Raw genomic sequence first — 14,366 nt, forward strand, 5'->3', positions numbered from 1 at the left:
CCCTTTCAGACTGTCCTGTGAAGCAGACAGGTGAGTGCTTTGCCATCACTGCTGGGGGCTTTAGGGAGGCATTTCCAATGTAAGCCTTAGATTCCTGAGTTAGAGCATGGGAATAAATGAATAAGGTAGACCTATCTTACCTACTCCATCTCCTCTATTCATCTGTCCCACTATCCACTATTTATCTATATTTCCAACCACTCAATGCCCTTCCTTCTTTTACCATTCCCATCCACCCATCCAGTCAACTGCCCTCTATCATTCATCCATTCAAATATCCATGCAACCCTACCAACCATCATTCCATTGTTTATCCAACCATCTTTCCATCTGTCCATCCATCCATCATCCATTCATCCACCCACCCACCCACCCACTCACCCACTCACCCACTCACCCACTCACCCATCCATCCACTTACCCAACCAGCCAACTAACCAACCAACTACCAACCAGTCAATCAATAAGTAGATTCTGAGCACCTTCTGTATGTGGAGCACTGAGGGCAGTAATAAAGGATGAAGAGAGTTTCCCTCTTTATGTTCACAATCTGGTAGGGGATTTAATATAGAAACAAATGTCCAGACTTTAAGGTAGACTTTTTTTTTTTTTTGTGACAGAGTCTCACTGTGTAGCGCAGCTGGCCTGAAACTCACTATGTAACCCAGGCTGGTCTCAAACTTATGATCTTCCTGTCTCAGCCTCTTTGACTTCTGGAATTATAGGTGTGCACCACCATATCCAGCTCAATAAGGTAGATTCCAAAAAGGTCCCTGAGTTGGATTCAGACCAGTGCTCAGAGGAAGGGAGAGATGATTTATCTGGATGCAGGAGGAGGGAAGAAAGCTTGAAAACAGAGATGGCATTTTTGCTGGTAGGGTGGGGTACAAGGACATGAGGGACAAGGTCATATGAATGAAGACACAGAGGCTGGAAAGCTAGGCCATTTTGGGGGAATGGTAGGTAGTGGTGGTAATTGTGAGGCTTTGCTGGTTCTGGGCTTGGTATAGGGATGAGGCATTAGAGAGGTAAGGAGATTTGAGGGAGTATCCACCCTCACCTTGGGGCCCCCTATGTCCTCCAGGCACAGGTACCCTTCCCTGGGCTCTGACTGGGTCTTCACACACTCCTTCCTCAGAGAATCTTGGTCCTGCAGAAGCAGCTTCTCCTCAGAGCCTCTGGCACTTTTTTTTTTCCTTTCTGGTCTTAGGGGATTGCAATCTTCCTGCTGAGACCCTCGGATCTGCAGTCCATCTTGTCTGATGCCTGGTTTCACTTTGTCTTGTAAGTATATTTGTCCTCTTGGTCATCACCTCCCAGGCACAGCTGAAGTCTTGTCTAATGGCTTCTTGTCCCTCTGGAATAGTCATCTTACCATGTCACCATGTGCAGGTATTCTTCCATAGTTACACATCAGGGATCTCCTCTTTCCCTTCTAGTAAGAGAGGTGCATAGATGCCCCTGGAGAGGATCAGAAAACCTTAGGAAAGTGCCACTGTTTGGTGGCAGTGATGGGTCACTCCACCCTGTTACAGAGCCCCAGGTGGTAGGAGCTTGGAGAAGGCATGAAGAGACTTAGCAGTGCTGTTGACTTTTCTGCTAATCAGTATTTCTCCTAGCTACATGGGGCCTTGATGTTGCCATCTGGGACCATGGCAGATCAGGACCAGAAGGTATCTGAGAAATCAGAGTTTCATCTGTAGGTACCTCTGAAGCTCCCAGAGCAGGGAAGCGAGTCACTCACAGTCACATGGTGCTTCAGTGGTGTCAAATCCCCAGGCTCCTGTCACCTTCACTCCCAGCTAGTGCAGTTGATAGCAACAGGGCCCCAGCTAGAAAGCCCAACTTGGCATTCTCTCTGAATGAGGTCACATGCAGCTGACATCAAAGGCTCCTGTGACCTCTGGCTCTAAATGAGCCGAGGCTGACTCATCTTGACTGTAGTGGCAATGGGACAGAATTTGCAGCTGTGTCCACTCCACTAAAGTTTCTCTTCTAAGTATTTAGGAGGCTGGGTCTATGGGATGTAGAATCTTGACCTGATGTTTCCAAATATCTAGGAATTTTATTAACTATGTACCAGCCTTCCTGAGGCATGAACCAGTTCTTCATCCTTATGGGTGGGTGAAGTACCCAGATACTGCAGTAAATGGATGGGCTGGGGACACTGCCCCATGATGCAAGCCACATGCATGTCTGTCATCTTTGAGGACGTGTGATGGTTCCAGAGAAAAAGCTATTTATACAGCCACTGGTTTTAGTGCATTATCTCACTCTTCTGCTTCTCATTTTTTTGTTAGTGTAGAGGAAATTGGAGACACCCTTCCTTCCTCATTTCAGTTCTAAATGCAGTTGATCAATAAGATGTTTGTGCTTTACTAAGCCAGAAAACCAAGCTTGCTGTGGCTTCATTTTAATTAGATATTTTGTAATTGTGGAAACTCCCTGACGGTATAAGCAAGGAAGTGTTTTTAACCAGATGTCTGCAAAACTGAAAATGTATTCACTATTTAGGGGTCATGTTAGTTTTATGTCATTGAGACGAAACACCTGAAAAAACCAACTTCAGAGGCTCCAGTAAAAGCCCAGCCGGCCCCATTGTTTTTGAGCCATAGTGAGGCAGAAAATCATCATGGTAGAATAAAGTTGCTCACCTCATGGCAGGCAGAAAGGAGAAAGCAGGGGGGGGTGGCGGAGAGAGAGAGAGAGAGAGACCCCTCATGGACTTCCTTCTTCTTTTGCCTTTGTTCTGTCAGGCCCCCATCCTACTAGATGGTACTGTCCACATTCAGGGTGGTCATTCCCCCTGCAGTGGCGGTTGTCTCTGGAAACACCCTCAAAGACAAATCTAGCAGTTTGTTTTACTAATCTACTAGGCGTCTCTCAACCCAAATTGTCAAGATTAACCAGCACAAGAGTACATTTTGGTCTTGTATGTTTGCTACATATTGTACTTTAAAAACACAATTATAGCATCCAGATATGGAGGCACATGCTTATAATTCTAGCACTTGGGAGGCTGAGACAGGAGGATCCTGAGTTTGAATATACATATATATATTATACATATATACATACATTACACATATATACATATATAATTATATTAAAATATACATAAGAAGTTCCCGTCTTGACCATTTATAAGGGCACAGCAAAAATCTGTGAGGTGTGATCACTTTGTTGTGCAACCACGCAACCAATATCCAGGATGCTTTCATCATGCAAAACTGAAGCTGTATACAATCCCAGCAAACAATTCCCCTCCTGTATATGGATTTCACTGCTCTGGGGTATTTCATATAAGTAGACTTATATAGTATATTTGTCCCTTTTGACTTAGTATATATCATATATTTTTTATTTTTATTTATTTATTTATTTTTTCCTTTTTCTTTTATTATTCTTATGTGCATACAAGGCTTGGTTCATTTCTTCCCCCTGCCCCCACCCCCTCCCTTACCACCCAGTCCGTCCCCTCCCTCTCCCCTCCCCCAATACCCAGCAGAAACTATTTTGCCCTTATTTCTAATTTTGTTGTAGAGAGCGCAGAGAAACTAAGCAGATACCTTAAAAGCAACTGAGGCCAATAGGAAAAGGGGAACAGGTACTAGAGAAAAGGTTAGTTCAAGAAGAATTAACCTAGAAGGTAACACCCACGCAACAGGAAATCAATGTGAGTCAATGCCCTGTATAGCTATCCTTATCTCAACCAGCAAAAACCCTTGTTCCTTCCTATTATTGCTTATCATATATTTTTTAAAAGAAAAAAAAAGAGGGAGGTTTTGAGGAGCTTTTATTATTGGCTTGTAAGTATAAATGTTGGCAATTTTTGACATTTTGGCAAACCCAGGAGTTCTGTGGGGGTCATAAATCAGGCAGGTGATTTAAAAGCCACACTGCCTTGTAGGCTGTACACCAGAATCTTCTGGAGACCTGGGAATCTGTATTGTTTTTAAGTCTCTGTCGGCCACAGTCAGCCTGCCACTGACCCCACTGGCATCTGCTGATGTGGTCTACACTGCTGAAGTTCAGATGGCAGCTGCACTGTACCACTTGAGCCACTCCACCAGCCCTGTTTTGTGTTGTGTATATTTGAGATAGGGTCTTGTGAACTGTTTGCCTGGGCTGGCCTCAAACTGCGGTCCTCCTGATCTCTGCTTCCTGAGTGGCTAGGATTATAGGTGTAAGCTACCACAGGTGCCTGGCCTGAGGCAGTCTCCTCAGCATGGGTCATCATGGTGACCAGTGACCATTCAGGGGGATTAAGGTTTGGAATTTGAATGTCACTGCTCTGCTGCTGAGCAGTAAGTAAGACCCTGTCTCCTGTGTCTCCTGAACAGTTTTATCCAAGCTGTGCTTGTGATACTGTCTGTCTTCTTGTACTTGTTTGCCTACAAAGAGTACCTTGCCTGCCTTGTGCTGGCCATGGCCCTGGGCTGGGCGAACATGCTCTACTACACACGTGGCTTCCAGTCCATGGGCATGTACAGCGTCATGATCCAGAAGGTGCGTTGGGAGCTGTACAGGTGGGAGGGCCCTCCGAGGGTGTCCATTTTTCAGATGGGGAAACTGATATCTGGAGAGGAAGAGGGGCAGAGGCAGTCCTTTTTCCTGAATGCCACAATCACTCTTTGGTTTTGTTCAGACTTTAAGTGTTCAGACCTTAAATACCTGGGCTTGTTAGACATTAAGAAGGGAGACACTTGGTGAAGGAATGTTCCCACTCCTGGGCAGTGGCGTGCTGGAAAATAATTAACAATTTCTCTGTGTGTGTGTGTGTGTGCCCATGCATATTATGTATATGTATATGTGCATACATACAGACAAGCATATATGTACATACATGCATTTATTATAAATTTTACTTATAGAGGATGTATAGCACACAATTCACAAAAATAGTAAGTTACACAAAATACTTTATTGTAAATTCTACATAGCCAGTTGAGTCTTGAAGAATAATTTATTGCTTTTTATTGAATTCTTGTATCTATACCAACCCGTGGTTGCAACTGATAAAGAAATGTTGTTCCTTTCTGACATAAGCAGTAAGATGAAAGTGAAACAATGTAGACTTGTGTTGGAATTTCACTGGTTTGTCCATGATGTGAGCAATTTCTTTGCTGAACTGAATAACTGTTTGGAAATGCTAGAAGACTATCTTATTAATATTTATTTGCTATTAACAATAGCAAATGTAATGGCTGTAGACAGGGAACATTTTTAAGTTTAATCTGCTTTAGCATTTTCTCCATCACTGTCTTAAGTTTAGAGCTAGATATTGAGAAAATGAGGAGTCAATCTCTGATTTGCATTATTTAAAAATTTTCATGGTGTAAATATTTCTACCATGGCAGAATTCCAGCCACTGACATTGTGCCACCGAATAAGATGGGAAGAGATGCTCAGTTACACATCATTGTATTGTATTTCTACTATCTTGCAACAGATGTAAATAATCTGAAAAGCATAGATAATTACAAAGTAACTAGGGAAAGATCAGTTTTGAATATATGTTATCATTTTTAAAATATGATTTACTTAATTGCGAGCTTATATGATTTTTTTTTTTTTTGGTGGCACTGGAGTTTGAAGTCAGGGCCTTGCACCTGCTAGGCAGGTGCTCTACCACTTTGAGCAACACTGCCCAGCCTTATATAATTAATTTTTTCAAAAAAATTTATATTTTTCTCTGCTTTATTGAAGTACAATTGACAAATAAAAGTGGGTAAACTTAAGGCATACTTAAGTTTATTAAAAAAAACTTAAGGTGTACTTAAGTGTAAGGATCAGAAATAAATTATACGGCAAAGTGATTACCCATTTCAAGTGAAGGCACGCATCATGTCATGTAGTTACTGTCTGTATGTGAAAAACATTATGAGTTATACTCTTGCACGTTTCAAATGTACAACTTGGCATTGTTAACTACAATCACCATGCTGTGCATCAGATTCCAGAACTTACTCACCTTATAACTGAAGGTTGATTTAATTCTTAATAATGACTGTGCTTAACAACCAGTTCACAAAATTCATGAGAATTTAACAGCCATCTCTTGTGAGCTGGAATGAGTTGCCTCCAGTATGAGCGTGCCATTGCCCTCAGGAAGTGTGATGCCTCCAGATGTGCGACCCCTCCAGATGTGCGACCCCATAGAGAAAAACAGAGTGAACTAGAGAGATCGGGAGGTGGAGGGAGGATAGAACCTGGGGATACAGCAGGACTAGAAAGCTTCCTGAAGGAGGTGGGGCCCAGAGCTGACCCTGGGAATATCAGGAGGATTCTGCTGGGAGAAGGGAATGGCCTGATTTAAGATAGGGTCAGGGAGTGGGGCTGGGAGAGGGCAGAAGAAGTAAGAAGATCAGTGTGCACTGCATATGTGCTCATGCCTTGTACTTGAATCATGTTTATTTTTTTGTAGGTCATTTTGCATGATGTCCTGAAGTTCTTGTTTGTATATATTGTATTCTTACTTGGATTTGGAGTAGGTAATTGATTCATAAATAATAGTAACACCCACATTTGCAAAGCACTTTATGAAGATGTCAAAATGACAAAGCACACGGCAGCCTCAGCAGGGAAGACATCAGCTAGTGGTGGGACACCTGCTAGATTAGTGTTTTGCAAGCAGGATCTTTTCACCTCTCTCAATGATCTGATCAGTCATCATCCCTGATACCATGGTAACTGTCGCTTAGAGTCTCAGGCCTGTCACTCTTACCCATCCACACTGTGATCTGCCTCCCATGTTCACATCCATGGCCTCCTCACAACCTGAGATTGGCTTCCAGATACTTTCACAGATGGAGAAACTAAGGTTCACAGAATTTGAATGATGGTCTTCAAAAGCAGGAGCAAAGTATTGCATTGAGGTAACTTCGTTTGGCTCTCTACATCAAGTTATTGTCACAGTTTGCTTCAGATGTCTCTGTGAGAACCTCTTATTTGCTCAGTGATCAGAAATGGGGAGTCACCTCTTAAAATCACTCCATTTACAACAGAGGGAACAGCACAATCCAATTTTATTTTTAATCTCTACATAGAGAGGATGTTTCCCCACTCCCATAACAGTTTTTTTTCTTTTTTTCTTCAGTGAGTATTGGCATTTGAAATTAGGCAGCTGTTCCCTGGCACCTTTTGTGGGTCAAAATTTGTTTATTTATTTTCCCTTTCACCTGCTCATTTATTCATTCACTCATTCCCTCAGGCACTAATTTGCTCATTCATTCACCCAGCAAGAACTACTACTGGGATGTGTTGGAAAGAAGAGAAGAGCGAGCCTGGGTCTTGCTCATGCAGAGCTCACAACAGAGCATTAGAAGAAGACAGTTTTGGGGGAGGTGACTTAGGCTACAAAAAATTAGGATCTCAAAGACTTGTTGGGGAGCCAGGAAAACACACTCAGGTTGTAACAGGCAACTCTTCAAGGCTGTGTGTGAGGTAGGGCCAAACTGTGGGGTAGAGGTGGGATAGGACAGCATGGGCTTTGATAGGCAGGAGGAATTTTCTGCAGAGAAACCAGCAGAGATAGGGTGGAGATGGGTTTAAGAAGTCAGAAGTTGGGAGGCAGCAGTTCTGCAGTGTGGATGTGTGTACATGTGCAGATCCATGAGCGCTTGTGGGTAGAGAGGCAACAGAACCCTGCTATGTCCTTCCAGCCCTGGCATCACTGATTGAGAAGTGCTCCAAGGACAAAAAGGACTGCAGCTCCTATGGCAGCTTTAGCGATGCGGTGCTTGAACTCTTCAAGCTCACCATAGGCCTGGGCGACCTGAACATCCAGCAGAACTCTACCTACCCCATCCTCTTTCTGTTCCTGCTCATCACCTATGTCATCCTCACCTTTGTCCTCCTCCTTAACATGCTCATTGCCCTGATGGGGGAGACTGTGGAGAACGTCTCAAAGGAGAGTGAGCGGATCTGGCGCCTCCAGGTGAGCTGAAGAAAGAGATCTCTGTACAGAGGACTTATAGGGGCTCGATTCAGCACTCGATCATTGAAAATGATCAGAACTGGTGGGTCTGGGATGGGCCTGGGAATCTGCGTAAGCCAGGTCTTAGAAGTGTTTGCACAGGGTCTCTAGTGTGATTGAACAATAGCATATGTAAGAGAAACTGGAGATGCTTTCTGCTCCCTGTTGACAGTGTGATATATGGTTGCTGAAGTGTGATATTAGGTTGTGCTAAGAGGATATAAGGTCTAGGGCAATGGAGATGACAGTTCTGTTCCTCTCCATCTGGCCTTAACACTCCTCACTGGCTGAGGACACCAATCTGAGGATGGGCCCAGACGTTGTGACTGGGTTTGGGAGAGGACTGGAGAGCATGCATCACAAGAATTAGGGTTGAAGAAGGGGAGAATTCCTTCATATATCTGCAGAGCTACCTGTGAAAGAGGGAGCAGCTCCTTCTGTGCCCCTCAGAAGGAAGAACTGAGGTACATGGGGAGCTATATGGAGAAAAACTTTGATTTGACATAGAGAGCTTCTAATATTAAGACTGTCTTCATTGGATTGTTGTTAATATTTAGAAGAGATTGGACACATTACGGACAAGAGAACTGCTAAGTGGACTCCAGGCTATGGGTGGGTTAGGATGATGTGACATCTGAACTTCCCCCACATGGGATTCCAGGATTCTAACATTTCAGTTAGGATGCTCCTGGACTTCTAGAAACATTATTTATATCATGCTTAAAGTAATTTGAGTATTTCTGCAGAATTTCTGCTTTTTCATTTTTGAATTCCGTAGATTAGCTTAACCTTCAGGATCTATGTATTAAGCAGTGCGGCTGGAGTGGGCTGTTTGATAGTGTGTGTGTATACTTTGTGTGTGAGTGAGTGTGTGTGTGTATGCATGCACACTTCTATGGAGTTATGCTTCTAAGTTGGTGCTGAGTAATGAGCTTAGTCTGGTTTATGTCCCCAGAGAGCCAGGACAATCTTGGAGTTTGAGAAAATGTTACCAGAATGGCTGAGGAGCAAATTCCGAATGGGAGAGCTGTGCAAAGTAGCAGAGCAAGACTTTCGACTGTGTCTGCGGTAACAAAGGGGGAGGACCCTTGGGTGGTAGTCTTTAGGGCTAGATAGAGGGGGATGAGCTAGCGAAAAGGATGTTAGAGGAACACAGCTGCCACTTGCTTGCCATACCATACCACTGTCTTGTGGCCTCCTCAGAAGATGTTATTTGCTTCCATGTAGGTATGCTAGGATGAGGGTTTCCAAGCTTAGGAGGTAGAGGGAAAGAGGCTGCTGCCAGCAGATCCTCTCTCTGCCCTCTTGGCAGTGCTTCTGTGGCCTCCCCCTCCAGTGTCTGGCATAAAATAGATCTGCCAACCTGATAGTCTTTTTCTGTTTGCCCTGTGTGGATTCATGTGATACACGGAGACCTGGGGCACATTTACCACTGCCAAATGGAAAAGTGGACCAACTACTTTCCACATATCTCAAGGTTTCTTCCCACATCTGATGACTGCCTTTTTGGATAAGTGCACCTCTTCCTATCCTCCTATATGACTGACTGCCTGTCACTACAGAGATGCCCTTTTCTGAGTATAACTGTTTTTAACCCACTTTTCTGACTGCAGTTCCCATGTTCTGGAAACCATTGCTTCTGACTGTAATCTGTGCCCTAACAAAAAGGATTGGCTCAGACACTGTCACTCTAAATATGGTCCCTGAATGTGAATATAAGTTAAAGCAGTATCTCCAGTTGTAATCTGACATGTTGGGCACTGCCCACTGCTACTGGGGCATGAATCCTAATCACCTTCTCTCACTGTGTCTTTAGCCTAAGCTAACCAACAAACTTACTCAGCTCAGGCTGTCCCTTACTTCCCCATGGGCTCCTTCTCATCAGTTGGGAACAGCTGTTGGGTGTTGGAAGACATGCTTCATACCTGTGTGAGCAACTTACAGTATTTCTGGGTCTTATACCCAGGAAGAACTGAGTCCTGGAAATGGAGATTTGGGCAAGTTTCAAACCCTAACAATGCTGGTGTGACTATGAGGGACAGGAAAGTGCCTATCCCTGGGATAGACAGAAGGGGAGCTTTATAAACTAGGACATCTGAGTGCAGTGGTATTTGTTTGTATTTAATGAGGTGTGATTATGAAGTAGTGAGAAAGATGACCACACTTACAGGATCAATGAAGTAAAGTGGACTGAATGGAAAACGCATGTCTCCTTCCTTAACGAAGATCCGGGTACCATAAGACGGGCAGGTACTGTTGTTGCAAGGTGGTATAGAGTCCCTTCCTGTACCAAGTGACCTTGTATCAGTCGAGTCTGATGCTTCCGATTTTCCCCAGGACAGGGGGTTCGGGAGGGGATGGTGGTGTTTGAATTAAATTTGTCCCTTCCAGCTCTGACATTTTTTAACTCTAGTTGGAACAACTTTTGCAAATTAGGTAGTGGGTCTGGAGGTAGCTTAGTACAGGCCCTGGGTTTAATCCCCAGGACCACCGTCACCAAAAAAAAAAAAATTCACTAAGATGCAGAAACATGACATGCAGAGTGAAGCATTTCTAAAACTGTTCTTCGTTTTCTAAAAGCAGACTTCAACAAAATCCAAGATTCTTCCAGGAGCAACAGCAAAACCACCCTCAATGCGTTTGATGAAATGGACGAATTTCCAGAAACTTCAGTATAGAAGCTGAGCCCAGAATTGATGTGAGCGTGGCTAGTCCTAGACTCAGTGCTGAGGTGCTGTGTGGAGTCCTGGACCAGAAGCAGAAGGGCCTCCTCATTCTAGTGGGTGGCTGCACGGAGAGGCAGCTGTCATTGTCTAGGAGGGAAATACTTTGGATTTTGTGACTTGGCAGTTAGTGTAAACCCACAGCCAGTAGCCCTGAGGTTGGGCTCCTGGAGTCTGGGTGAAGTTCCTGGTTTGAGCTCCCAGCTTAGTGGGGAGAGATAGGTACTGAGGAAGGGAGGGGGCAAGGACCTGAGGAGTGTCTGTGTAGGAGGGTGGGAAGGTGGAGGGGTGGGGGACAACACACCAGTCTCCTGTCAGTGCCTTCTTGTCAGCCTGACTCCAGCCTACAAATTCCTCCATCTCTCCTACTGTGACTTAATTGCCTGAATTTGTGGGAGCTTTTTTTTTTTTTTCTTTTTGTCCAGTACTGGGGAAGGAACCCAGGGCCTTGTGCATGCTAGGCAAGAACTCTACTACCGACCCACATACTCAACCATATGGGAGACTTTTGAGCCTGTCTCAGAATGCACAGGGGACTGAGCTAAGCTGGATATCCTGGGAGGAGGAAAATGAGATGTAGAAATGCCTTCCTGGAACCTTCTGGAAACAGGAAACCACCTTTGGAATGAAACCCAAGGCTCAAAACTGTCTCTGAAAGGATGTTTTAGTAGTGTAATCACCACAGGGTTTTGTTTTTAATATAGAAAAGACATTTCAGTTTTGAATTAAAATTACTTCAAATGAAGTAGCTAATTTTAAATGCCAGGAAATAGACTTGTGGCCTTTGGGCTGGATGTATTATGTAATTGGCCTCAGGATGGCCAGAACCTGGACAATAAGCTTTTCTTCACACACACAAAAGTCCAAAGGAGATAGATAGATCTGGGTGAAAGGGCTTGGCTCCCTTCCCTCTCTGGTCTTGCCATAGTTGTGCCTGGAACTGGGCCCATGGCTTCATTTGAGACAGAAATAGCAGTTGCTCTATTTATATGGTCTTAAATCTTAGAGTATACACCAATATTTCTTGTTGGGGAAATTTAGCAAAATATCTAAAATGCTCTGGTATTATTTTTGTTAACTGTGTATCTTGAAGCCAAAGGGGAAAGCTTGTGAGAGAGGAACGTCCGCCAAGGTTTGAGGCTTTTATCCTCATCCTTGGATTTCCCACTTCCCACCCCAAAGTTCCACATTGTCAGTTTAGTGGGGCACAGATGAAGTGGAGATTGAAGAAATTTTCCAGATGACTAGAGCCCAAACAACCCCAAATCTACTCTCCTCTGGTGTTGAGTGAAGGAATTCACGTGGAAACTTTTGAGGTAGAATTATAAAGATAATCACCACTAATTTAAATATTAATGGAAAAAATGGGTCTTCATATAACTTGGCAATTGGTGAGTTAATCTGACTTGAGGTGAACTCAGTCCAGGCCAAGCAGTCTGCTCTGAGCCATTTAGGTTTCCCTTCTCTGGGGTCCTCTGTGTGTTAGTTTCACTGGGTCGGTAGAACCTTGGCCTGTGAAGGGCCAGGTTGGGAAGAGATGGGTAGACAGTGGAATGCTGGGTAGTGAGAATGATGCAGTTTGAGGCCCAGCTGTGTTCTTCCAGCTTCCCAGAGGATGTCTAGTACTCTTAAGTGTGGTGGGTAGACCACAATCAAGTGTGGGCAGGGGAAAGGTCTGGGCATGTGTCTCTGGAGAAGATTTGAGGGGGCTGAGATGGGGTTCGAAGGAGCAGATGCATTCCAGATGGGCAGCTAGTGAAAGAACTGAAGAAAGATCTGGGCAGAATTCAGTCCCCAATTGCTACAGCTATTGGAGATGTTTAAGCAGAAGTTGGGGATGCTGTTGAAGAAGGTAACAATACGCAGATGATTGAAGGAATTTTCGGGTGTTGAGGGTCCTTGGTCTGCTCTTAGATAGAAAGCAAAGGTGGATTCGAGAAGCAAAGGTCAGAAAGTTTACTTGCAGAGAAGAGAAGGGAAAGGCTACATGGGGTCATGCAGCGGGACTTGGAAACCAGTGGTCCTGTGGGTCAGGTTGGAAGTTGGGTTTTATAGCTTTTTCTTTTTTTTATTGCCTGAGGTGAAGGTGTCTGTCTGGTGCAAACAGATGTTTTATGAGAAGAAGTGTCTCCCTGGCTAATGATCACCTTTTGGGAACACATGGACCTACTGCAGTCCACCTTTCAGTAATTAGATGAATTTTAAAAGTTCCTTTTAGCCTGGAGATTCTACAAATCAGCATCCTTCTTGCATTTATTCTAAGAAATTCCCCCAACAAGAAATATTGTCTGATTTTGAAGGGCAACCATGGTGCTATGCACTACACCATGGAGCTGGGAATTCCAGAATTGCTTTAACTTGGATATTAATGGATAAAACCACATGGTTCTCCACTTCCCACTTAGATGAAAGATGGGAGGTTAGGCAAATAGAAATCCATAACTGGATATTTGCCTTCTCATGTGTTAAGGAGAGCTGCTCTGTTGGATCTGGATGGAATTTGTTGGCAAGACCAATTCAGTACTGGATATGCTAAGAGTGGCATCCCCCAAAGGCTTTCAACCTTAAAGGGCTGAGCTTAGGTAGGGTTACTAAGGTAAAGAGAAGCAATGAGTCAAAAAGCATCCCAATCAAAAGGACCTACTCCCTCATTTTACATCTGGAGACTAAAGCTCTGAAATGACCATGGATTTGTTCAAGGTCATAGAGGATGTCAGATCAGAGCAAGTGAGGTCATAATGTCCTGATTCCTGGGTCACAGATACCTCCCTACATTGTGGTTATTCAGAAAAATTTAAGTTTATTTTTGCTCAGATGATTTATTGACAGTTAGCATTGCTGATGGTACTTATGACTGGTGTAAAATTCAACTGTGCAATTATACACAAAACCACACACATATACATACACCTACCCTACTGACCCCATGGATTATCAGAACATCTTAAAACTCCATGATTTACATTTCAATAATTTAAGGGAAGGTGTTTTCCAAGGATGGGATCTCCCATGCTCAGACAGTAGTTCTGGCTGCAAATGCTGTTTTAGCCAAACTTTTCCTTGGGAAGAATTCATTATTCTAGACATTGTGTCATGTGTCTGTTTAGAGTAACAAGGGTGCTTACCTTCCTCCCTAGGATAGGGAGAAGGTGTGCCAGGTTCTACTGTGAAGTCATTAAGTTCTTTGCCAGTGCCTGCCCAAGAGAATACAGTATTATTGACGTTCTTTTCCTTCCTCAGGGTCTGGTGAGCTATGTCCTTTTGCTCTGGGTGGGTCCAGAGAGAGGGCCCTCATCTGGGCCTGTAAGTCATACTTGATTTCTGCATTGATTTTTTTTTTTTTACTGTGATCTTGGTCCCAAAGACAGAACTGTCTCCCTGTTTTCATTGAATGTGCCTGATCCTTGTAAATTCCAAGTTAGAGTTGTTCTAAGTGCTGTGTGTGTGCATATTCAAGAAAGAGATCATAAAAAGGAAGAATATTTTAGTCTTTTTGAAGATATGCTTTTTCAATTTCTAATAAATATTTATTTTGCCTTGTTATGGCCACATTTTTTCTTGCCTTGGGTGTGTGAATATGAAGAACAACTAGAAATCCTGGGTGTTAACAGATATAAAGGAAGGCCAGTTTTTTGACCTAAAGCATTATTAATCCCAGCTCAGGG

The 14,366-nt window shown here is 43.7% G+C and overlaps 1 protein-coding gene across 10 annotated transcripts in view; it reads left to right on the forward strand.

The window, feature by feature from the left end:
* The window catches only part of Trpv3 (transient receptor potential cation channel subfamily V member 3), a 33,227-nt gene extending 18,986 nt beyond the window's left edge, over nucleotides 1-14,241 (forward strand). For 8 of the 10 annotated variants that reach the window (XM_074047180.1, XM_074047183.1, XM_074047182.1 and 5 more), the window contains 7 exons: nucleotides 1,211-1,284; nucleotides 4,344-4,509; nucleotides 6,428-6,494; nucleotides 7,665-7,939; nucleotides 8,934-9,046; nucleotides 10,149-10,228; nucleotides 10,559-14,241. In XM_074047180.1, coding sequence (XP_073903281.1) covers nucleotides 1,211-1,284; nucleotides 4,344-4,509; nucleotides 6,428-6,494; nucleotides 7,665-7,939; nucleotides 8,934-9,046; nucleotides 10,149-10,228; nucleotides 10,559-10,656 — 873 coding nt within the window. In that variant the 3' untranslated portion in view covers nucleotides 10,657-14,241. Of the gene's footprint in view, nucleotides 1-1,210; nucleotides 1,285-4,343; nucleotides 6,879-7,664; nucleotides 7,940-8,933; nucleotides 9,047-10,148; nucleotides 10,229-10,558 lie in introns of those variants that run through there. The other 2 variants (XM_020176397.2, XR_012438785.1) reach the window with 2 other exon arrangements.
* Nucleotides 14,242-14,366: the final 125 nt, after the last annotated feature.

Source organism: Castor canadensis, chromosome 11, assembly GCF_047511655.1.
Source record: "Castor canadensis chromosome 11, mCasCan1.hap1v2, whole genome shotgun sequence".
Lineage (NCBI taxonomy): Eukaryota > Metazoa > Chordata > Mammalia > Rodentia > Castoridae > Castor > Castor canadensis.